This window comes from Chiloscyllium punctatum, chromosome 40 (assembly GCF_047496795.1).
Source record: "Chiloscyllium punctatum isolate Juve2018m chromosome 40, sChiPun1.3, whole genome shotgun sequence".
In the NCBI taxonomy this organism is placed as follows: Eukaryota; Metazoa; Chordata; class Chondrichthyes; order Orectolobiformes; family Hemiscylliidae; genus Chiloscyllium; species Chiloscyllium punctatum.
In genome coordinates this window covers 11,948,341-11,973,146 of record NC_092778.1, presented here as the reverse complement: position 1 = coordinate 11,973,146, position 24,806 = coordinate 11,948,341, and the positions used below count along the sequence as shown (strand labels likewise).

Sequence of the window (24,806 nt, the reverse complement as noted above, 5' to 3'; positions counted from 1 at the left end):
TTATGCTGATACTAATAAGTTGTTTACACAGTAATGAATGTAAAGTTCCCATCAGTGTTCATTCTTTGCGAGTAGTAGTGAACATTTAGGTTGTGAAACCTAGCTTCCCTTGAGCTGAAAGGTAAACTTTCACCAGCTTGCTTGGTGAGTTCAATTCCATCCAACTCAGGCCTCAGACCACAGGCTGACCTCCCTCTCCCACCCAACCACCCACATACACACACACAAACTCAGTTTCAGATACTTTTAATCTATTTTGAATTGAAGTGTCAACTCTCTAATTATGTCGGTTGATTTGCTGCACACTTGGGAACTTTAACCCATTTGCTTCAAGTTTCCACCATTTGTAATACGATTTGAGAACTTGTTCTATTTGGATTGCAGAATGTTGACAAATTCAACAACAATGTCTTCCAAGTGAGCTATCCCCTTGGCATGATCTTCTAAAGCATAACCCTGCAAGATCTTTCATATACAAGGTAGCCGAAACAAAACATTAACCCATATTGTTTACATTTTTACCACAATACTTACAATTAGTTTTAAGAAATCCTTTAGATGTATTTGCTATGAAAAAAGTTATATTCAAACGATCGTAGGTAGTCTAATAATTTTACAATCACATAATTATTTCTACACCTAAGATTACAAAAAAAATTAATATTCACTTGACAGATCTTTTCCTGTTGAGTAAATCACTTGTAGAACATCAGAGGCTCCCTCGCTGTTTTAACTGTAGAAAGAAAAACAGTTAACATTCATGCTAAAACATTTTTCTGATCCTATAGATTTAAATTGAGTTACAAGTTTTCATGTACAGTGCAACCTTGATTATCCAAACGAGACAGGCGGTGAGTATTTGTTCGGACAACTGATCATTTGGATAATTGAAATGATCATAACAAACGTTGAGTGCTGGTTATTGAACGTGCCTCGGTTATCTGGCAATACACACCACAATGCCGTTTCACTAATAACTGAATGCTGAGTTACCGAATGCCATTTTTACGGGATCTTGAGATCTTGTTCGGATAATCCAAAATTCGGATAATCGAGGTTGTACTGTATTTTCATTTGATTATCTTATGCAAACACAGTCCTGTGTATTTGGACCAAGTTGTTTAATCCTTTGAATCAGCATTCACCCTTGGCACAAATTTCAGGATTATCGGCTTTTTAGGCTGCATGAATCCAGTCACATCTAGTTCTAATGGAATCTGGAATAGAAAAAGCAAAGTTAATAAATGACCAACAGAAAAATTTGTGTAATATAGTTTGAAGTAGGTTCATAGTGTCCTCTCTCAGGAAAAAAAATGATTCTGCAACCAAGGTTTCGTCCAATGTAAATTCTGTTTTCCTGCTTTTAGTCTTAATTTCAAAATTTAAAAAAATCCAATGCCAGTGAAATAATGAACCCCTGCTTCATGATCTTTGTGCCACATGTGTGGTTAAATAACCCATTACAGTTGATTATGTTAATAGATGTTTCTGTTCATCATATTATTCTCAATATTCGCTGAAACAAAATGATTAAATGCCTACCATTGTCTCTTCACAAGGCACAATGGTCACATGTTGCAAGACAGAGGTGAGTGCCATCTTCATTGCCAGTTGAGCAAATCTCATCCCAATGCAATTCCGAGGGCCCACTCCAAATGGTAGGAAGGTGTAAGGATCCCGAGACTCCTTATTCTCTTCACTGAATCTAATTATATTGAGAGACAATGAGAGTGAATTATATCATTTCATAATTTTCTAATTGGATAGACAGAGAAGACCACAGTTTGAAGCTATCGTCTTGTTCAATGACTCCTTAACTTACTGATATTTCAAGTTGGTGGTTCACAGGCAATGAGTGTCAGTCTTGATATGTAGTCAGACTAACCAACTGTGGAGAAGTGTGGATGATAGCCAATCTGGATCCTCTCTACACTGAACATCTTGGTGTGAACAGATCTATTCAGAATGGTAATGGTCATGCTGCATGTCAGTGAACCCCAATTTATTAGGATCTGCAATCCTTTCCAGGTCCGGCCTCACCTTACCTGATGGATGCAACAGCTCAAGAAGTGGCTCACCTAATTCACTGTTTTAGCCATGGTTTGTGTTTATACTATCATTACAGAATAGAGGCGTCTCAGGCTACCTAAGCTATCACAATCAGCCCACCCTAGGTGGTAAATCCATTTTGATATAAATGTAGTTCTTCCTAAGCAGAAGAAAGATACAACTTTCAACAACTCAAAGGACATTTGCAAGCATAGACAAATGAGCAACTAGATGACAAATTCAGTGAAGCAATATACAGAAGTCCTGGAAAATTCAGCTTGAAAGTCCAGATTGTGTTGTCCGCTGAGTATAGTGTCAGGTTGGTCTCAGTTATGAGTGGTGATAGCGCTGTTACACTAAGTCTCAGTAACTCTGGAGTAGTGGAATACAACCAGTGAATTATTACTGGGATGTGTTTGCTCCTGACAACTTTAATTACTGGAAAGCTGGCATGTATGCATGGATGAGGACGTTATCCTGCTCAGTACTGGTGAATTTCTGACAGGTGAGGCTTATGCCCTATGTCAACTGACAAGATGGATGTTCACCCTAATGACCAGGTATACAGATGGGCTTAAACTTAACTCCACAGGCCAAGGCACAGGGCAATAATCAGCTCTGTTTTCTGGCAGTTTCAATGTTAGATGACAGATGAATTCTAAAATGCATCAAAAGCTGGTTGATCATCAAAATTCAAAAGCTTTGAGATTCTTTGAGTTATGCAGCAGAAGTGAAAATGTAAATCTTTACTCCATACCTTTCAGGTCTAAACTCTTCAGGCTCCTGCCAGTAGTCTGGATCATGGTGCAGGACGTAGGAAGGAACCATGACGATAGTCCCCTTTGGAATAGTTATCCCATTGAGCTGGACATCTTTCTTGCACACTCTGTCAAGACGGGGGGCAGGGGGGAACATTCGTAGGGTTTCAGATATCACCATGTCCATATATTCCAACTGCATCACTCCATCGTATGTGGCGGGAGCCTTTGTATGATAAGAACATTTTTACCAATTAACAAGAAACTTTTTTGATTTTTCAGAGGTTATATGTACTTAAAGGTAAGGCCAGAATTGGTTGCCCATCCCTGATTTACTGTTGAGCTGAATGGCGTACAAAACTATTTCACAGGGGAGTTGCGGGTCATCCACATTATGGTGGGTGGGGAATCCACTGTAGGACTGACCAAATAGGAATCGCAACATTTTCTGTAAGGGAGATTTGTGAACCAGGTTCTTATTTTCAATGACAATTGATAATAGTTGCTATTAAGAGGTTGGATTTATATTCCAGATGTATTAGTTGCACCTAAATTACACAAGTTGGATGCAACGAGATTTGTATCCGTGCCCCTGGAAGATTAAGTCTCTGCAATGCCCCTGATGCCACCGTTTCCTCAATGTAACATGCAGTGCTGTCCAGAAAATTAAAATATTTTGTCAGAGAGCAATATAAATATTTGATTATTTTATAGCAATGGAAAAGGTTACCTTCTTGGGGGAAGGCCATAACTATGGGATCATATGTACAAGACTGTCATTAAGAAATCTAAGCAGGAATTCAGAAAAAATACCCTTCCTCAGGAGTTGTAGCTACACTCACTCAGTCAGGGGCTTGCAGAGGATAGCCATGTTTCCTAGTAACCATCTTTGTAAAGCATCCAGCCCTTGAAATTAAAGAGCATGAGAATTTAAGGATATAGGCATCTGGGCCTCTTGTACATTATTTGCTGTTGAGGAAGTCAGTTACATTCTGATGTGATGTAGCATCTTGCATCTGGGGGAAGCCAGCTATGTTGGCAAAGCCTACAGCTTGGACTGCAGCATTGACCTCTTCATGGGGAAATGTGAAGGAGTGTGATCTGGTACAAAGTTTCCTCAGGAACAGCCTTGACGCATTTGTGGTTGGAAGACTGAGACATCTGAGAAAAATCCAATGGATCCTTAGAAGCAACCAGTTGCATAAAAACCTGATGACTGCTGGGATCCAATGGTCACCCAACGCTTCGGTTTGAAAGGGATGCATTGCAGATAACAGTTACTTCTTCAAAAACTCAAACAAGCTCATGAGACATGATTTCCCACACACAAAACCATACTGACTATCCCTAATCAGTCTTTGCTTTTCCAAATAATGCGAATCCTGTCCCTCAGGATTCCCTCCAATAACTTGCCCACCAATGATATCAGGCTCACTGGTCTACAGTTCCCTGGCTTGTGCTTACCACCTTTCTTAAATAGTGGCACCATGTTTGCCAACCTCCAGTCTTCCGGCACCTCATCTCTGACTATTGATGATACAAATATCTCATCAAGAGGCCAGCAATCACTTCCCTAATTTCCCACACAGTTCTAGGGTACACCTGATCAGCTACTGGGGATTTATCCACTTTCATTCATTTCAAGACATCCAGCACCACTTCCTCTGTAAAATGGACATTTTTCAAGATGTCACCATCTACTTTCCCATATTCTGCATCTTCCATGTCCTTCTCCACAGTAAACAATGAAGCAAAATACTCATTTAGTATCTCCCCCATCTCCTGCAGCTCCACACATAGGCTGCCTTGCTGATCATTGAGGGGCTATATTCTCTCTCTAGTTACCCTTTTGTCCTTATTGTATTTGTAAAAACCCTTTGGATTCTCCTTAACCCTGTTTGCCAAAGCTATCTCACGTCCCCTTTTTGCCCTCCTGATTTTCCTCTTAAGTATATTCCTATTCCCTTTATACTCTTTGAAGAATTCACTCGATCTATCCAGTCTACACCTGACATATAGAGTTATAGAGATGTACAGCATGGAAACAGACCCTTCGGTCCAACCCGTCCATGCCAACCAGATATCCCAACCCAATTTATACTTCCTTTTTCTTTACTAAACCCTCAATTTCTTTAGTCATCCAGCATTTCCTATACCTACTAGCCTTTCCTTTCACCCTAACAGGAACATTCTGTCTCTGGACTCTCATTATCTCATTTTTGAAGGCTTCCCATTTTCCAGCCCTCCCTTTACCTACGAACATCTGGCCCCAATCAGCTTTTGAAGGTTCTTGTCTAATGCAGTCAAAATTAGCCTTCCTCCAGTTTAGAACTTCAACTGTTAGATCTGGTTTATCCTTTTCCATCACTATTTTAAATCTAATAAAATTATGGTTGCTGGCCCCAAAGTGCTCCCCCTCTGACACCTCAGTTACCTGCCCTGCCTTATTTGCCAAGAGTGGATCAAGTTTTGCACCTTCTCCAGTAGGTACATCCACATACTGAATCAGAAAATGTTCTTGTACACACTTAACAAATTCCTCTCCATTTAAACCCTTCACATTATGGCAGTCCCAGTCTATGTCTGGAAAGTTAAAATCCTCTACCATAACCACCCTATTATTCTTACAGATAGCTGAGACTGCCTTACAAAGAAGTAACAAAGAGGATTGATGATGGCAGAGTGGTGATCGTGGTCTATATGAACTTCAGTAAGGTGTTTGACAAGGTTCCCCATGGGAGACTGATTAGCAAGATTAAATCTCATGAAATATAAGGAGAACTAGCCATTTGGATACAGACCTGGCTTGAAGGTAGAAGACAGAGGTGGTGGTGGAGCATTGCTGTTCAGATTTGAGGCCTGTGACCAATGGTGTGCCACAAGGATCAGTGCTAGGTCCACCACATTTTGTTATTTACAAAAATGATTTGAATTGAACTGAATTTATTGTCACGTGTACCGAGGCACAGTGAAAAGCTTTGTCTTGCGAGCAATGCAGGCAGATCACAGAGTTAAATAACACAGGTAGGTAAACAGCGGCAAAAACAAAAACACAGGTACAGGCGAATATTAAGAATTTGAGAGTCCATTCAGTATTCTAACAACAGTAGGGTTGAAACTGTTACGAAACCGGCTGGTATGTATGTTCAGGCTTCTGTACCTTCACCTTGATGGTAGAGGTTGTAGAAAAACATTGCCAGGGTGGGATGGATCTTTAAGAATACTGGCTGCCTTTCCTTGACAGTGGGCCTGGTAGATGGATTCTATAGATGGGAGACTGGCTTTTGTGATTGTCCGGGCCAAGTTCACCACTTTCTGTAACTGTCTACGATTCTGGATGATACAGTTGCCATACCAGATAGTGATACATCCAGACAGAATGCTCTCAATGGTGCACCTATAAAACTGCCTAAGGAAGAAGAGATGTTGTTGGGCCTTTGTAACCAGTCCATCCACATGAAGAGTCCAAGAAAGCTTGTTGTGGATGGCCACTCCCAGGACCTTGACACTCTCCACTCGTTCCACCTCTGTGTTGTTATTGTGTAGGGGGGCATGAGTAACATCCTGTTGAAAATCAGTAATGAGTTCCTTGGTTTTGGCTGGCATTGGAAAGCTAGATTGTTCTCAGTGCACCATTTTTCCATGTCTTCCACCTCCCGTCTGTGGTCTGTTTCGTCGCTATCTGAGATTCGACCAACTATGGTGGTGTCATCAATGAACTTGTAAATGGCATTAGTCTGGTATTTGGTGATGCAGTCATGGTTATACAGTGAATACAGTAGGGGGGTGAGTACGTACCCCTGGGGGGGGGCTCCAGTATTGAGTATTAGTGAGGATGAAATATTATCCCCAATCTTCATTGTGGCCTGTGGGTCAGGAAACTGAGGATCCAGTTGCAGAGAGTGGGGCTTAGTCCGAGATCACTAAGTTTAGTAATCAGTCTCGAGGGGATAATAGTGTTGAAGCCTGAACTGTAGTCTTACATAGCTGTTCTTGGTGTCAAGAAGTTCTCAAGGGAGTGAAGGGCAAGTGATATGGCATCTGACGTGGATCTGTTGGTCTGATGGGCAAATTGGAGTGGGTCAAGAGTAATGGGGAGGCTGGAGTCGATTAATGCCATGACCAGCCTTTCAAAGCACTTCATGATCACCGAAGTTAGGGCCACTGGGCGGTAGTCATTGAGACATGCTGCATGAGCCTTCTTAGGCACAGGGATGATGTTGGCCCTCTTGAAACAGGCAGGGACAGTGGTCTGCTGCAGGGAGAGGTTGAAGATGTCCAAGAAGACCTCTGCGAGTTGATCTACACATGCTCTGAGTGCACGGCCTGGTACTCCATCTGGTCCCATCACTTTCCTTGGATTCACATGAAGGAAAACTGATCTGACCTCTGATACAGTGACTGTTGGGATAAGTTCGTCAGGACTTTTTGGAATACGTGTTACCTCTCCGTCAAAATTCTGCTCAAAGCCAGCATAGAAGGCGTTGAGATGGCTTGGGAGGGATGTATTATCATCTGCCATCTTGCACTGTCTCTGATTAGAACCTGTGGTGTCATTTAGTCCTGCCATAGTTGCTGGGTGTCTGTCTGGGTCTCTAGTTAGGATCGGTATTGGTCCTTGGCTGTCTTAATGGCTCTGCGAAGGTCATACTTGGATTCCTTATATTTGAATGGGCCTCCTGATCTGAAGGCCTCATGCCTTGTTCTTAGCAGGGTCTGTATGTCCATTTTCATCCAGGGTTTCCTGTTGGGGATTGGGGAACACCCAGACTGACTTCCTCGGTATACAGTCCTCCTCACACTTGTTGATAAAGTCTGTGATGGTGATGGCGTACTCGTCCAAAGTACCTGCAGACTGTTTGAATATGGCTCAATCAGCCGATTCCAGACAGCACCGGACTTGATCCTCCGCCTCCTCCGACCAGCACTGGACCTGTATCCGCGAGGGGGTCTCCTGCTTGAGCTTTTGCCTGTAAGCCGGGAGAAGAAGCATTGCATTGTGGTTGGAGTTCCTGAAATGAGGACGGGGGGATGGAGCAGTAGGCATCCTTCACAGATGTGTAGCAGTGGTCTAAAATGTTCGGGCGCCTGATGGAGCAGGTGATGTTCTGGTGATACTTGGGCAACACCTTCCTTAGGCTTGACTGAAGTCACCAGTCACAATAAACAGGGCCTCGGAGTGTTCCATCTCCAGGGTGTTAGTGGTGGAGTACAGCACATCCAGAGCTTCCTCAATCTTTGCTTGTGGCGGTATGTACACAGCAGTTGGTATAGCAGCAGTAAATTCCCGTGGTAGATAGACGGGGCAGCATTTGATGGTGAGGAATTCAAGGCTTGGGGAGCAATGACTGCCCAGGGTTGTAATGTCCATGCACCACAAATTGTTGATTAAAAAGCAAACCCCTCCACCCTTTGTCTTACCCGGGGACACTGTATGGTCTATATGATGGATAGAAAAACCATCAGCCTGAAGTGCGCAGTCGGGAATGGATGGGTTGAGCCAGGTTTCTGTGAAGCAGACTGTGCAGCAGTCCGACACAGTTCACGCTGGAAGCTGAGCCGTGACCTGAGTTCGTCCATCTTGTGACTGTACAATTGCTAGGAAGGTGGTGGTGGGGGTGGGGGGGGCGGGGGTCTTGAAACCGCATAGATTCAGTCTTACTATTGGATTTGGATATGAACATAAGAGGTATTGTTAGTAAATTAGCAGATGACACCATAATTGGAGGTGTAGTGGACAGCAAAGAAGGTTACCTCAGAGTACAACAGGATCTTGATCAGATGAGTCAGTGGGCTGAGGAGTGGCAGATGGAGTTTAATTTAGATAAATGCGAGATGCTGCACTTTGGAAAAATAAATCAGAGCAGGACTTATACACTTAATGATAAGGTCCTGGGAATGTTGCTGAATAAAGAGAGCTTGGAGTGCAGGTTCATAGTTCCTTGAAAGAAGACAGGATAGTGAGGAAGGTGTTTGGTATGCTTTCCTTTATTGGTCAGAGCATTGAAAATAGGCATTGGGACATCATGTTGCGGCTGTACAGGACATTGATTAGGCTACTTTTGGACTATTGCCTGCAAATCTGGTCTCCTTCCTATAGAAGGATGTCATGAAACTTGAAAGGGTTCAGAAAAGATTTACAAGGATGTTGCCAAGGTTGGAGGATTTGAGCTATAGGGAGAGGTTGAACAGGCTGGGGCTGTTTTCCCTAGAGCCTCGGAAGCTACCATAGAGGTTTATAAAATCATGGGGTGCATGGATAGGATAAACAGACAAGGTCTTTTCCCTGGGATGGGGGAGTCCAGAACTAGAGGGCATAGGTTTAGGGTGAGAGGGAAAGATATAAAAGGGACCTAAGAGACAACCTTTTCATGCAGAGGGTGGTGCGTGTTTGGAATGAGCTGCCAGAGGACGTGGTGGAGGCTGGTACAATTACAGCATTTAAAAGGCATATGGGTGGGTATATTTGGGCCAAGTGCTGGCAAATGGGACTAGATTAGGTGAGGACAACTGGTCGGCATGGACGAGTTGGACCGAAGGGTTTGTTTCCTCACAGAACTGCAGTAGCAATGTGCTTTACTCAGCTGGAGGAAATTACATTGGGGATGATGAGAGTCTGGGTGTCTTGTACCTGCTCCATATCGTGAAGGGGACATTAATCTGTGACATCTTCATGGGGAGGTTACCTGCTGGTCCTAGGCTCACTGTTGGAGGCTCAGAGGAACAAGCACTGAGCTGGTGGCAACAAGTACCTTTTCAGAATTCCATGCCAGGAACTGTTGCTGTGCAGTTTCTATCTGCGTGTGGCAGATGAGTAGCAAACTGCCTGTGAATGAAGTGGAGCTAGGTAATAATGAGATGTAAATGAAGACAAATTGACCTCCTCTCCGCTCATCTTGTCATTCAAGGCTTGAATAGAAAGTTTATTCCCCTCAACACGGAGAAGGATATTTTTTGAATTGTCATTGGCATTGTTCAGAGGCCGGGAAAATTCAATTGACACGTCAGGCTTTTGGAAGGGCATTCTCACAAATATCTGACTGTTAAGTCACATTGTTGTCCAGACAGGCTGACATTTTATATATTACAACAGTGACGACAATTCATAATTTTCCGTAAAATGGATCAAAGATATCTCGAGGGCAGGAAAGGAGCTACAGAAATTCAAGTTCTCTCCTGTCTTTTCTCAGGCACTCACCTTGTTAGAGAAAGTCTCATCGATCTCCTGCTGCAGTTTTGTCTGTACATCGGGGTACATCGCCAGCTTATACGCAGCAAATGCTAATGTAGTAGCACTGGTTTCGTACCCAGCAAAGATGAAGGTCAAAGCCTGCGCCAAAATCTCTGTGTCAGTCAGAGCTGCAGAGAATCAGAACCAGAAACTATCAAAAACTCCACTTTACAACTGAGCAAATGCAAATGATGGGTTTTCTACACTAATACTTTAAGAACTTTTTCTACTAGATAAGGTGTTTAGATTTCTCCACACTGTACAACAAGCAATCTCAGGCCCATGATTGTATGGAATCACTGATTGGGCAACTCCCATTATGGTAACAAACAACACATCCCAACAAGAGTTATGACATCCTTCATGACAGACTAATATCTGACGTTTGGGGGGAAAAGTGTTAAGCTGATTGGCCTAAAATCATTTTCCTTGTCTGCATCCCTTTTTGAATAGGGGGTAAACTTAAAGGAGGGAATTTAAAACTTATGGCTTCCAGAGGGGTTGAGTCAGAAACTCAATATTTAAAGGGGCTGGGAATAGGTATCAACCAGGAAGTTAAACGAGGACACTGGAGAATGATAAGCAAAAATAAAACTAAACATGAAGCATTCATTTCAGGAACAGAAACAACGATGAAAAGAATGAGAGGCTTTTTACTGACGATACCTTTGTCTCTCGACTTGCTGTCAGTGTTTTGTTTGTTGGTCACCTGAGAATCAACCATCAGCTGCAGAAAATCGACTCGATCCTGAGAATGAAACAATGCAAGGGCTCAGCACAGGAACAGGTTCCTTAGGAGCAACTTCCTAGTCTCTGAAATCCCACCCAAAGGTAAGACCATAAAACACAGGAGCAGAACTGGGCCACTTGGCTCAGCTGTGTCATTCAAGGAGATCATGGCTGATCTGATAATCTTCAATGTCTCTTTCCTGCCGTTTGCCCCTCAACCCTTGATTACCTGCCTTACCAAAAATCTCTCTCAGCCTTGAACATTCTTAATGCCCCAGCCTGAACAGCCTTCTGTGGGTAAAAAAAATCCACAGGTGCACTACCCTCAAAATAAAAGAAAATCCTCCGCATCTCTGGCAGATGATTCCTTTCTTGAAAGAACACACCCTTGGGTACCAGATTCTCCACAAGTGGGAAACAACCTCTCAGCATCTACCCTGTCAAGCTCCCTAATAATCCTGAATGTTTCAATCAGGTCACCTCTCATTCTTCTAAGCTCTTGTGAGTTCAGGCCCAACCCACCCAACCTCTCCCCCTCAATTCCATTCACACCTGGAATCAACCTAATTGAACCTTCTCTGGACTGCTTCCAATGCTAGAATATTGTTTGTTACATGAGGGGATCAGAATGGTTTGCTGTACTTAGCTGTGATCTGGCGAGTGCCTTGTACAGTTTTAACAAGACTTCTCTATTTTTATACTGGATTTTCTTTGAAGTATTTGCCTTTTCTGTTATCTGGTTAGCTTGGATGTTAGGTTGTGATCTTTCATGCACAAGGATGCCATGCTACAGCGTTTTGCAGTCTTTCTCCATTTAAAATAGTATGACTTCTCTATTCTTCCCAACAAAGTGCATTACCTCCATTTCCCACATTATTTTCTACCTACCAAGCATTTGCCCATTCAGTTAACCTGTCCGTATCCTGCTGTAGACTATACCATTTTTCATTGTTTGGCTTCCCACTTATTTTTATGTATTCCACAATCTTGCCAATTGTATGTTCATTTCCCTCATTCAAGTCGCTAATATATATTTTAATACTCACAGTGCACCCTCCGTTTTGTCTCTTTGCCTTCAAATCCTTTAGGACTTTCATAAAAAACTCAGTTGCATTTCTTGGGAAGAAGCTGACACCCATTTTCTCCAGGATTGGAATAATGCAAGGAAAGAGAACTAGAATTTATGAGGCAAAACCAAAGGGTCAGTAAAACCACTTGCACAGGCTTAGAAAGGAGGATATGAGAGGGTTGGGGAGAGAGAGAGAGAGAGTGGCAGAAAGGAAAGACTGGGGTGGGGGCAGAGAGAGGGTGGTTGAAAGGGAAGGAGAGAGTGGGAGAGGAAGAGTGAATGGATGGAGAGAAGGTGGGGAAGAGAGAAGGGGTGGGGGAAGAGGAAGCAAAATTTGTGTAAAGTCAACTTTTAATTACAGAATAATTGACAGCAAAATCAAATGTTTTACAAAATGCAAAGTAAGAAATATAGCAATAACTTTCAAACAGAAATAAATAATAATGAACGGAAATGGTTTCAGGTGATGCTGTTTGAGGAACAAAACATTGACAAGAAACTGAAAACTCTCCCTGTTCAAAATTGATCTTTTATACCCATCTGAGGATGAAGATAATTTAATATTTCTTCAACACTTGTACTTCTTGATAGTGCAGTGCTAATCAGCTCTGCATTGATAATTAATTGGATTATGTGCTCTAGTCTCTGGGATGGGGCTTGAACCCATCACCTTCTAGGTCAGGAGCACTGAAATAAGTCCAGAGGTCAGTATCCCGTCACCAAGTTACCCTTTACTTACATTTTACTGGAGCATCCTTGACACTGAAGAAAAATACTCTGTAAGGTAAGGCTTTTATTTCTTTCTTATCTTTCTTTTTCATATATTTAAGTGCATTGTTTGATTTTAGTTAGTTCATATAAAGCTAAACTTACAATGACAGGGGACCTCAGATCTGTGGCATGTGCCCCTTGCTTGATGTGGGAGCTTAGGAAGGTGTCTGACTTTCTTGACTCTTACACTCGCAAGAAGTGTGTCCAGCTGCAGCTCGTGTTTGACCGCATGACAGCTCTGGAGCTGCGGATGGACTCACTGTGGAGCATCCGCGATGGAGAAGGTCGTGGATAGCACGTTTAGTGAACTGGTCACATCGCAGGTTAGAATTGCTGAGGGAGACAGTGAATGGGTGACCAAAAGACAGAAAAAGAGTAGGAAGGCAGTGCAGGTGTCCCCTGTGGTCATCTCCCTCCAAAACAGGTATACCATTTTGGATACTGGTGGGGGAGATGGCAGCAGTTATCACGATCATGGCACTGTGGCGGGCACTGCTGTTCAGAAGGGCGGGAAAAAGACTCGTAAGGTCATAGTCATAGGGGATTCTATTGTGAGGGGAGTAGATAGGCGGTTCCGTGGCCGAAAACAGGACTCCCGGATGGTATGTTGCCTCCCAGGTGCTCGGGTCAGGGATGTCACTGATCGGCTGCAGAGCATTCTAAAAGGGGAGGGTGAACAGCCAGTTGTCTTGGTGCATGTAGGCACCAACGATAAAACGAGATGAGGTCCTGAAAGAAGAATTTTGGGAGCTAAGAGAGAAGTTAAAGAGGAGGACTTTAAAGACAGTGATCTCAGGATTACTACCAGTGCCACATGCTAGCCAGTGTAGAAATGAAAAAATAGGCAGGATGAACATGTGGCTTGAGAGATGGTGTAGGAGGGAGGGGTTCAGATTTGTTGGACATTGGCACCGGTTCTGGGGAAGGTGGGACTATTACAAAATGGATGGTCTACATCTGAACAAGACCAGAACCACTATCCTTGGGGGAGCTTTTGCTACTGCTGTTAGGGAGATTTTAAACTAATGTGGTAGGAGACGGGGAACCAGAAGAGAAACCAAGTAGGCAGCGAGGTGGAGACTGGTATCATGAAGCTAGAATTAATAAAGGGAAGAGTAGGCAGACAGCAGATGAGCGCAAAAGAACTGGTGGCCTGAAATGCATCTGTTTTAATGCAAGGAGCATAGTGTGTAAGGCAGGTGAACTTTGGGCTTGGATTGGTGTCTGGGAGTATGACAGTATTGCAATCACAGATACTTCATTGAAGGAAGGGCATGATGATTGGCAACTAAATGTTCCAGGATATAGACACTTCAGACAGGACAGGGAGGAAAGTAAAAGGGGGGTAGAATTGCATTGCTGGTCAGGGATGATATCACGGCTGTGCTAAAGAAGGATACTATGGAGGTCTTGGGTAGTGAGGCATTATGGGTGGAGCTGAGAAATAAGAAGGGTGCAGTTACATTGTTGGGGGCTGTATTACAGGCATCCCAACAGTGAGCGTGAGGTAAAAGAACAAATAGCTAAACAGATTATGGAAAGATATAGAGGCAATAGGGTAGTGGTGATGGGAGATTTTAATTTTCCCAACATTGACTGGGATATACTTAGCGTCAGAGGTCTGGATGGGGTAGAATTTGTAAGAAGCGTCCAGGAGAGTTTTCTAGAGCAGTATGTCAATAGTCCGACAAGGGAAGGGGCCATATTGGACCTGGCACTGGGGAACGAGCCAAGTCAGGTGGTAGAAGTTGCGGTGGGGGATTTCTTTGGGAATAGTGACCACAATTCTGTAAGTTTTAGAATACTCGTAGGTAAAGATGAGAGTGGTCCTAAGGGAAGAGTACTAAACTGGGCCAAGAGCTGAAAATGTGTTGCTGGAAAAGTGCAGCAGGTCAGGCAGCATCCAAGGAGCAGGGGAATCGACGTTTCGGGCATAAGCCCTTCTTCAGGAATGAGGAAAGTGTGCCAAGCTGGCTAAGATAAAAGGTAGGGAGGAGGGACTTGGGGGAGAGGCGTTGGAAATGCGATAGGTGGAAGGAGGTCAAGGTGAGGGTGATAGGCCGGAGTGGGGGTGGGGGCGGAGAGGTCAGGAAGAAGATTGCAGGTTAGGAAGGCGGTGCTGAGTTCAAGGGATTTGACTGAGACAAGGTGGGGGGAGGGGAAATGAGGAAACCTGGACACCTGGACCAACCAACCCAACCACCCCGTAGCTCAACACTTCAACTCCCCCTCCCACTCCACCAAGGACATGCAGGTCCTTGGACTCCTCCATCGCCAGACCATAGCAACACGACGGTTGGAGGAAGAGCGCCTCATCTTCCGCCTAGGAACCCTCCAACCACAAGGGATGAACTCAGATTTCTCCAGTTTCCTCATTTCCCCTCCCCCACCTTGTCTCAGTCAAATCCCTCGAACTCAGCACCGCCTTCCTAACCTGCAATCTTCTTCCTGACCTCTCGGCTGCCACCCCCACTCCGGCCTATCACCCTCACTTTGACCTCCTTCCACCTATCGCATTTCCAACGCCCCTCCCCCAAGTGCCTCCTCCCTTCCTTTTATCTTAGCCTACTGGACACACTTTCCTCATTCCTGAAGAAGGGCTTATGCCCGAAACGTCGATTCTCCTGTTCCTTGGATGTTGCCTGACCTGCTGCGCTTTTCTAGCAACATATTTTCAGCTCTGATCTCCAGCATCTGCAGTCCTCACTTTCTCCTTTAAACTGGGCCAAGGCCAATTATATCAAAATTAGGCAGGAGCTCGGAAATGTGGATTGGACACAGCTTTTTGAAGAGAAATCCACATTTGATATGACATGATAGAGGAAAAGATAGGTTGAAGATAGTGCAGGATAGGCATGTCCCATTGAAGGCAAAGGATAGGAAGGGCAAGATTCGTGTACCGTGGATGACAGGAGAAATTGTACAACTAGCCAAGAGGAAAAGGGAAGCGTACATAAGGTTGAAGCAGCTAAGAACAGAATGGGCCCTGGAGGAGTATCAGAAGAGTAGGACAAATCTTAAATGAGGAATCAAGCGGGCGAAAAGAGGTCATGAAATAACTTTAGCAAGAATTAAGGAGAATCCCAAAGCATTTTATTCTTATGTAAGAAGCAAGTGGGTAACTAGAGAAAGGATTGATCCACTAAAGGATAATGAAGGAAGGCTGTGTGTCGAACCTGAGAGAATGGGTGAGATTCTGAATGATTACTTTGCATCAGTGTTCACTCAGGAGAGGAACATGATGAATCCTGAAATTAGAGATAGAGGTTTAATTAGTCTGGATCACGTTGACATAAGTAGGGAAGATGTGTTGGGTAGGCTAGAGGTTATTAAGATGGACAAATCCCCAGGACCAGATGGGATCTATCCCAGGTTGCTGAGGGCGGTGAGAGAGAAAATAGCTGGGGCCCTGAGAGATATCTTTGTGGCATCCTTAAATACAGGTGAGGTGCCGGAGGACTGGAGGGTTGCTCATGTTGTACCCCTGTACAAGAAGGGTAGTAGGGTTATTCCGGTAACTATAGACCAGTGAGCCTGATGTCAGTGGTGGGAAAGTTGCTGGAGAAGGTACTGAGGGATAGGATCTATTTATATTAGAAAAGAATGGGCTTATCAGTGATAGGCAACATGGTTTTGTGCAGGGGGAGATTGTGCCTTACCAACTTAATAGAGTTCTTCAAAGAAGTAACCAAGTTGATAAATGAAGGAAAGGCTGTTGACGTCATATACATGGACTCGAAGTGGAGTAAGGTGACCAGTGGTGTTCCACAGGAGTCAGTGCTGGGGCCACTGTTGTTTGTAATATACATAAATGATCTGGAAAAGGGCACTGTTGGTATCATCTGCAAGTTTGCAGATGACACGAAGATTGGTGGAGTAGCAGAAAGCATAAGGGACTGTCAGAGAATACAGGAGGATATAGATAGACTGGAGAGTTGGGCGGAAAAGTGGCAGATGGATTTCAATCCAGACAAATGTGAGGTGATGCATTTAGGCAAGACTAATTCTAGAGCGAATCATACAATGATCGGAAGAGCCTTGGGAAAAGCTGATGGGCAGAGGGATCTAGGAATGCAGGTCCATCGTACCCTGAAGGTTGCTGCACAGGTAGATAGAGTGGTCAAGAAGGCATATAGTATGCTTGCCTTCATTGGACGGGGCATTGAGTATAAGAGCTGGCAAGTCATGTTAAAATTGTACAAGATATTGGTTCGGCCGCACTTAGAATACTGTGTACAGTTCTGGTCGCCACATTGCCAATGATGTGGACGCTTTGGAGAGGGTGCAGAGAAGGTTTACGAGGATGTTGCCTGGTATGGAAGGTGCTAGCTATGGAGAGAGGTTGAGTAGGTTAGGTTTATTTTCATTAGATTGGGGTGGACCTAATTGAGGTTTACAAAATCATGAAGGGTATAGACAGGGTGGATAGAGACAAGCTTTTTCACCAGGGTGAAGGGAGAGGTCACACTTTTAAGGTGAGAGGTAGAAAGTTTAAGGGGGATACACGTGGCAAGTACTTCACACTAAGGGTGGTGGGCGTTTTGAACGCATTGCCAGCAGAGGTGGTAGAGGCAGGTATGGTAGATTCATTTAAGGTGCATCTGGACAGATGCATGAGTAGGTGGGGAGCAGAAGGATACAGGTCCTCAGGAATTGAGCAATAGGTTTAGACATTGGATTTGGATCGGCACAGGTGTAGAGTGCTGAAGAGCCTGTTCCTGGGCTGTAAATCAGTGCACCCACTGACTGATTCTGAACTTCAGTGGTCCCAAGACGTTCCCAGTAATTTGTTTGAAGAAACTGTGGAAAAAAAGTTTCCTGGCACTCAAATGTGGAATGATACAGATGAGTACACAAAGAAAAACTCATTGGGCCAGGTTTAGTTGTGACAGCTATTCAATAGGGTCTGCTGTTGGATCCAACCCTTCACCTTTTGCTCAAAAGGCTTTTCCCACAAAACATTGCTAAAACTTTGCAACATGACATGAGTGACACAACAGCCAACTGATGAGAGAAAAAGATGCTACCACATACCAGAAATGATCATGTCAAGGTCAAAGAGGCTGAATTTTATGAATTCTTTGATATTTTTTACAAATGGGTCATTGGGATTGCTGATCGAGTCGACATCCACACTGAATGCAGTGCTGGTAATCACATCCATACTGTATGCTCCAAAGAAACTGGCAGAAGAGAAATGCATTTGTTACAACTGGTTAGCAGCTGAAAACAAAAATGTTATTGTCATTTGGCATTGAGGCAGAATATACTATTCCATCAAATGTACAGTTGAGAAAGAAATCATTCAGCCTAGCTGGTAGGAGGCAGGGGTGGTGGTATAGGGTTGTTCTTTGGACTGGAGATCTGTGAACAAAGGTGTGCCACAAGGATTGGTGCTGGGTCCATTGTTTTCATCTTTTATATAAATTAGTTGGATCTGAACATAGGAGGCGTGGTTAGTTGTGCATGATAGTAAAAGAGGTGACATAATAGTCAGTGAAGAAGATTATTTCAGACTACAATGGATGGACCAATGGGCTGAGGAGTGGCAGATGGAATTGGTGGAGACAAGTTCAATTACAGCATTTAAAATGCATCTGGATGGATATATGAATTGCAATGGTTCAGAGGAATATGGGCTACATGTAGGCAAATGGGACTTGATCAGATTGGGATGTCTGGTTGGCGCGGATGAGTTTGTGTAAATGAAAATGTTTTGGGAAGGTTTTGTTGGTGGCTTTTATTGTATAATCCTGACCCAAAAAGTGCTGGGATGGTGCATCTCAGATGGATGCTAAGGTTGGTAATAAAGGATTACTGGTAGTCAATGCAAGTACACTTCTTCAGCCTTTATAGAGATGAAGTGCAATGATGACATTTATTTTGAGAGGACTTGAATATAAAAGCAGGGGTGTACTTCTGAGGCTCTGGTCAGACCACATTTGGAGTATTGTGCGCAATTTTGGACAACATATCTCAGGAAGGATGTACTGGCCCTAAACATGTTCAGAGGACGTCTATGCGAATTATCTCAGAAATGAAAAGCTTAACATATGAGGAACATTTGAGGACTCTGGATCTATACTTGATGGAGTTTAGAAGGATGGAGGTGGGGTGGGGGGTCTAATTCAAACATACAGAATACCAAATGGCCTGGACAGAGTAGATGTAGAGAAGACATTTCCCTTGGTAGGATAGACTAGGACCAGAGGGCGTAACCTTAGAGCAAAGGGAACATCTTTGAGAATGGAGAAGAGGAAAATCTTCTTCAGCCAGAGAGTGGTGAATTCATGTAATTCATTGCCACAGAAGGCTGTGGAGGCCAGATCATTGAGTATATTTAAGACTGAGATGGATAAGATCTTGACTATGTTATGAAGATGTGTATGTACCTTTAAGAAAGTGAAGGACTTGGCAAGTACACTGAGTGCTGGAGATTTACAAAGTAACATTTGATTGAGAACAAACAGCACTCGCTGAGTTGCTGTGAGACAAAAACACAAATTTGAATTTGGCCAATCAGTTCAAATTATACCCCCAAAAATATCAAACTCAAATCCAATTTGAATTGAGTATATTGACAACCTTAAAAGCCAACAACACAATCCAGTGCTTTAGGGGGGTATTAGACTGGGGAAAATTGAACAGTTGAGAGGAGAACTGCCAAGTACAGCATGTAAACAGACTGCTTGAATAATAGCTCTTTTAAAAGTACTTTTTTGATCAGTAACCTTTGACGCAGAAATTCCTAAGAAAAAGAAGACACAGGAAGATCCAAACAGAAGAACGAAAGCTGCCTGGTTTTGAGATAAGAAGTGTGCTTTTGTAAATCTTAATTGGAAAATTAATTATAGAAGGGAAGGTAACAGATAGGTTAGAGTAAGGCATGGTAAATAGTTGTGAGTTAAATATTCTCTGTTATACTTTAAGAAATAAAGTTGTTAATTTTTACTTTGAATAGTTCTTGGCCACTCGAAACTTTACAGATAACTGCATGAGATATATCTTTTCTGTTGCTGGTTTTAAATTAAGCTGGAAGGTTTACCCCGTGTCATAACAAGTATCAAGGGGTTTAAGGTTAATGGGGAGAAAATGAGAGAATGGGGTTGAGAAACTTGTCAGCCATGATTGAATGGAGGAGCAGACTCGATGGGCTGAATGGCCTAGTTTCTGCTCCTCTGTCGTATAGTTTTATGAAAGTGACCCATATTCTAATTCCCATCTCCTCTTAAATTCTTCCTTTTCTTACTCGTCCTCGAGTTAACCTCTGGATTCCTGGTGTCATTGGCTGTGTCCTCACAATGGTGATACAGTGGAGGTCACAGCTGATCAACTCAAACTTGCTCCTGTATTGACTGAGAGCTTCTTTGAACAGCCCAGACAGTGAGAGTGTTGTTTCAGCAGTCATGTTTGCAGCTCCACTATGTTCCTGGTGGTTGCATGACTCTTGTTACATGCTTGTGTGGTCAGGTCACAGAGCAGATTAGGAATCGTATGCACAGGGAATTCTGTGTCCCCAAAGCCATCCTCTGGTTGTTTTAGATTAGTTTAGATTAGATTACTTACAGTGTGGAAACAGGCCCTTCGGCCCAACAAGTCCACATCGACCCTCTGAAGAGTAACCCACCCAGACCCATTCCCCAACATTTACCCCATTCACCTGACACTACAGGCAGTTTAGCATGGCCAATTCTCCTGACCTGCACATCTTTGGACTGTGGGACGAAACCGGAGCACCTGGAGGAAACCCACACAGACACGGGGAGAACGTGCAAACTCCACACAGTCAGTTGCCCGAGGTGGGAATTGAACCCAGATCTCTGGTGCTGTGAGGCAGCAGTGCTAACCACTGTGCCGCCTTGTTGTTGGAGGCCCATAGATAATGGGAATGTCAGGTTGTCTCATCAGGGTAGCAGGCACCCACTGACATAATGTATCACGAATGACACAAACTTCAAACTGACGGAATGGTACATCTTGTGGTTCCTATAACTCTCATTGTTCTCAGGTAAGACGATCACAGCTTCATAGCCAATTGCGGCCGATAGCTTTCTGAACCATTAAGAATCGAGCTGACATGGCAAATCCAGGTGCCTATCCATTCTGTTTCTTCCTTGAAGTGAACACAATGCAATCCCCTTGCTTAAGATAGAGGGCCTCTGTCACCTTCCAGATGAATCAATGGTCAGTGTAATGGGAGACGTTGGACATGCCTTCAGATGGAAATGGCCAGGATCTAGCCACACTGATGCTTAATGACATTGGCAGTGCCATCATCATCCATCTTGAAAGAGGCTTAGTTTTGGAAAAAATCTATTCATGTGATGTTGGTATTACTGGCTGATCTGGCATTTATTGTCCACCCCTCGATCCCCCCCCCTTAGAGAAGTTGATGGTGAGCTGCCTCCTTGAAACTCTGGGATGCCTGTGCAGTAAGTAAACCCACAACCCAGTTAGGGAGGGAGTTCCACTGACAGTGAAGGAACGGCAATATTTCCAAATCAGGACAATGGGTGGCACGGACAGGAATATTTTAGATTGTGATGTACCCATGTATCTGCTATCCTTGTTCTTCTAAATGGTAAAAGTTCTGGGTTTGGAAGCTGTTGTCTCAGGAGTCTTGATGAGTTTCTGCAGTGCATCTTGTAAATTGTACACACTGCAGCTCCATGTGTCAGTGCTAATGTATGCATTTCTTGCACACTGAGCAGGATTGGGTAGCACACAGGTAGAGGCTAGCAAGGTGCTCCACATCTTTTTGTGCATTCAGGCACTAAGGAGTCCAGTTTCACAGCTTCTCCACCTTTTGTACGTTGACATTATCTGGACTGAAATTAAAAACAGAGGGAAACAGCCATCCACTGTTCGGGGCTCTCTGCAAGGACTACAACAAAACTCAAAAAGGGAGAAGTCACCTCCAGCCTCTTGAAGGAGGAGAGATAATCCAACACCCTGTTCTCTGGCTTGTTCTTTTCACAGAATTGTCCCAGCTCAGAAGGAAGCAATTTGGCTTATCCTGTCTGTGCCAGTTCTTGATAGGATTTAACTTTGATAAATTCAGCACCCTGAAGTGCAATTTTTAAATTTAATTTCTTCATGGAATGAAGCATCATTGGTGAGCCTAGCATTATTGCTCATCATTGTGGGCGGCACGGTGGCACAGTGGTTAGCACTACTGCCTCACAGCGCCAGAGACCCGGGTTCAGTTCCCGCCTCAGGCGACTGACTGTGTGGAGTTTGCACATTCTCCTCGTGTCTGCGTGAGTTTCCTCCGGGTGCTCCGGTTTCCTCCCACAGTCCAAAGATGTGCAGGTCAGGTGAATTTGCCATGCTAAACCGCCCCTAGTGTTAGGTAAGGGGTAAATGTAGGGGTATGGGTGGGTTGCGCTTCGGCGGGTCGGTGTGGACTTGTTGAGCCGAAGGACCTGTTTCCACACTGTAATGTAATCTAATCTAATCCCCAATTGCCTAGAGGGCTTTTAAGAATCAACCAGATGTGTGTGTGTCTGGAGTCACATGTATTCCAGACCACATAAGAATGGCAGATCTCTCTCCAAAGCACATTACTGAACCAGTGGGTTTTTACAATAATTGAGAGTTGCATTAGACCAGCTTTTTTATTTCAGATTTTATTGAATTCAAATCTCACTGCTTGCTATGGTGGGATTCAAACACAGGTTTATCTGGGGTTCTGTATGACCACTGATATGACCACTTTGACTCCACCTTCCTCTTATTGGCATTTTACAACTATGTCTACATCTGTGCATTGCATAGGATCTGACTGTAGTGGGGAAGAATAATTCAATGCAATCATGACTACAAATTCATTAAGAAACAGCTCAAAGAGATGGTGGGAAATCTACATATCAATTCATCTACTCGAGGAGATGAGAAGAAATGTATTGTTGGTGGAAGCGTCAGGATACAGAGGACACTGGTTTAAAGTGAATGGGAAAATCTTTCTTCATGCAGTGAATGATTAGGATCTGGAACGCATTGCTGAAGAGGGTGGGGGAGGAAGATTTAATTGTAATTTCAAACAGTGAACTGGATGAATATCTGAGAGTAATGCGCAGGGCAAAAGGGAAATGAGACTGAATTCCTCTGTAAAGGACCAGCATGAACATGACAGGCTGGACGATTGGTGAATATCACATAAATTCCACTTGGAAACCAGTCAGAATCAGTAAATCCTTGGGATAGGAAGGGTTTGTGGTACAGGAACAGGTACAGGTTACTCACTCTTTAATATCAGCAGATTCATTCAGCTTTGCTTTCTTTTTTGCATTCTTTACAAGATTTTCTGCATAGCGACTGATGATTGGACACATCTGGGAAGGGAAAAGAAATAGGGCAAACAAGGTGTGGATGTCAAAGTTGATTCATGTACAAGACACCCAGATCCCTCCTTACCACAGTTTCTCTCCAATTAAAGAATGTTTTTCTAATTCTTCATACCAAAGTGACAACAGCACTTTCCAACATTACATCTGACAAAGATAGGATGGAGCCTGGGACCTTGTGGATATTGATAGAATGTGTTTCAATGACTTAGTATTTTCACTTATACTATAAATCCTCAGAGTTTATCAGCAACTACAGCTAACCTTCAAAAATATCCAATTATTAGTATTGTGCAATATTGCATATAATTTCTATGTAGCTCATCTTGCATGCCATGTACAAGTACAGGCAGAGACAAGCCATTCATTTATTGGGGAATGGGTTGGAGGTTCATTACCTCTTTCAGTCTCCCGCTGGTGAAAGTTGGTGAAAGCACACTTCGGATTCTCTTCCAATGGTCATCTTCGACCACCAGGATGGACTCAGTCAATGGGCCATTCAGACCAAAGTCCTATAAAAGAAATTTTTTTCTTGTCATGCCAGGTTCAAGAGGTTTTCACATCAACCCTGCCAGACCATATCTCCAAACCGACCAAGAATCACTGTTGGAGCTACTGGTGACCTATATTGGTCTTTGGAAATCTCTCTGGCAACTCATTGGAATTATTCCTCTGAAGTCTGAGATACAATTTGGGTCCGATTCTTGGAATGTAACCAACTTGGGATATTACCTGTTTCAAATCCAAAAATAGGCCTTATATTAATCTGAAATTTTCACCCTAAAAAAGTACTGAGAATCCTGGCACAGTAACAAGACTGATTTTGACAATCTAAATGAAGGTACGACAAAATAATGAAGGCAAAGTGGAAAAACATAATGAAGTGAAGATGAGCCATCTTGTGATCTTGTGACTGAAATGTGGAATAGGTTCAAGAACGAAAGAAACAGGAGCCCCAGAAGCTAATTTCGCTTTTTGAGCCATACTGCCCCATTCAAGATGATCATGGTTGATTTTCACCTTCTTGCACTACTCCACAATTTCCAAAAATTATCAATCTGTCTTAAGTAAATGCAATAACAGAAAGTCCACAGTTTTCACAGGAGAGAATTCCAAAGGATCACAATATGAGTGAAGAAATTTCTCGTAATCTTCCAGATCTCTTATTCCGTGACCCCACCTTCTCCATTCTCCAACATTAATCCTGTAAACCCCTTAAGAGGTTTCAATGTTTCACTACTTTATTCCTCACTCTAAGGGAAATAGAGTTATATTTTTCCTGAGAAGTTGATTCCCTCATCCCACGAGCCAGTTTAGTGAATTTTCATTGCACCCACTCTCTCTACAGCAAGTATGTCTTTTGTTCGATGAAGATGCGAAAACTACTCAGCAATTTACATGTGACCTCACCAATGTGTTTTATAATTGTAATCAGTTAAAAAGCACACAACACCAGGGTATAGTCCCACAGGTTTATTTGGAAGCACTAGCTTTTGGAGCGCTGCTCCTTCATTAGGTGGTTGTGGAGTATAAGATCGTAATACGCAGAATTAATAGCAAAAGTTTACAGTGTGATGTAACTGAAATCCGGCATCTCCAAATTATAATTGTAATCAGACTTCTTTTCTCCAAATTCTTTGCAATAAAAGTTCACATAACATTTGGCTTCCTAATAGTTTGCTGTATCTCCACGTTAACTTTCTGTGATGCATATACAGGGACATTTGAATGCAAACAATTTGCCAGGGAGAATGCCATCCCACTGTACCTATACCCACAAGAGCTGGAATACCAGTTAGGTTGGATAATTGGCAGCTACAGATGCAATGAACTGAATGGCTTCCTTCCTTCTG

General features: G+C 43.3%; 1 protein-coding gene across 1 annotated transcript in view; it reads right to left on the bottom strand.

Annotated features, from left to right (window-relative positions):
- Positions 1 to 230: 230 nt before the first annotated feature.
- The window catches only part of LOC140464347 (cytochrome P450 3A21-like), a 44,459-nt gene continuing 19,883 nt past the window's right edge, over positions 231 to 24,806 (bottom strand). The window contains exons 5-13 of the mRNA XM_072559300.1: positions 23,352 to 23,465; positions 22,853 to 22,941; positions 17,642 to 17,790; positions 11,814 to 11,941; positions 10,705 to 10,786; positions 10,006 to 10,166; positions 2,807 to 3,033; positions 1,543 to 1,705; positions 231 to 1,217 (exon numbers count right to left, since the gene is read on the bottom strand). Coding sequence (XP_072415401.1) covers positions 1,122 to 1,217; positions 1,543 to 1,705; positions 2,807 to 3,033; positions 10,006 to 10,166; positions 10,705 to 10,786; positions 11,814 to 11,941; positions 17,642 to 17,790; positions 22,853 to 22,941; positions 23,352 to 23,465 — 1,209 coding nt within the window. The 3' untranslated portion in view covers positions 231 to 1,121. The remainder of the gene's footprint in view (positions 1,218 to 1,542; positions 1,706 to 2,806; positions 3,034 to 10,005; positions 10,167 to 10,704; positions 10,787 to 11,813; positions 11,942 to 17,641; positions 17,791 to 22,852; positions 22,942 to 23,351; positions 23,466 to 24,806) is intronic.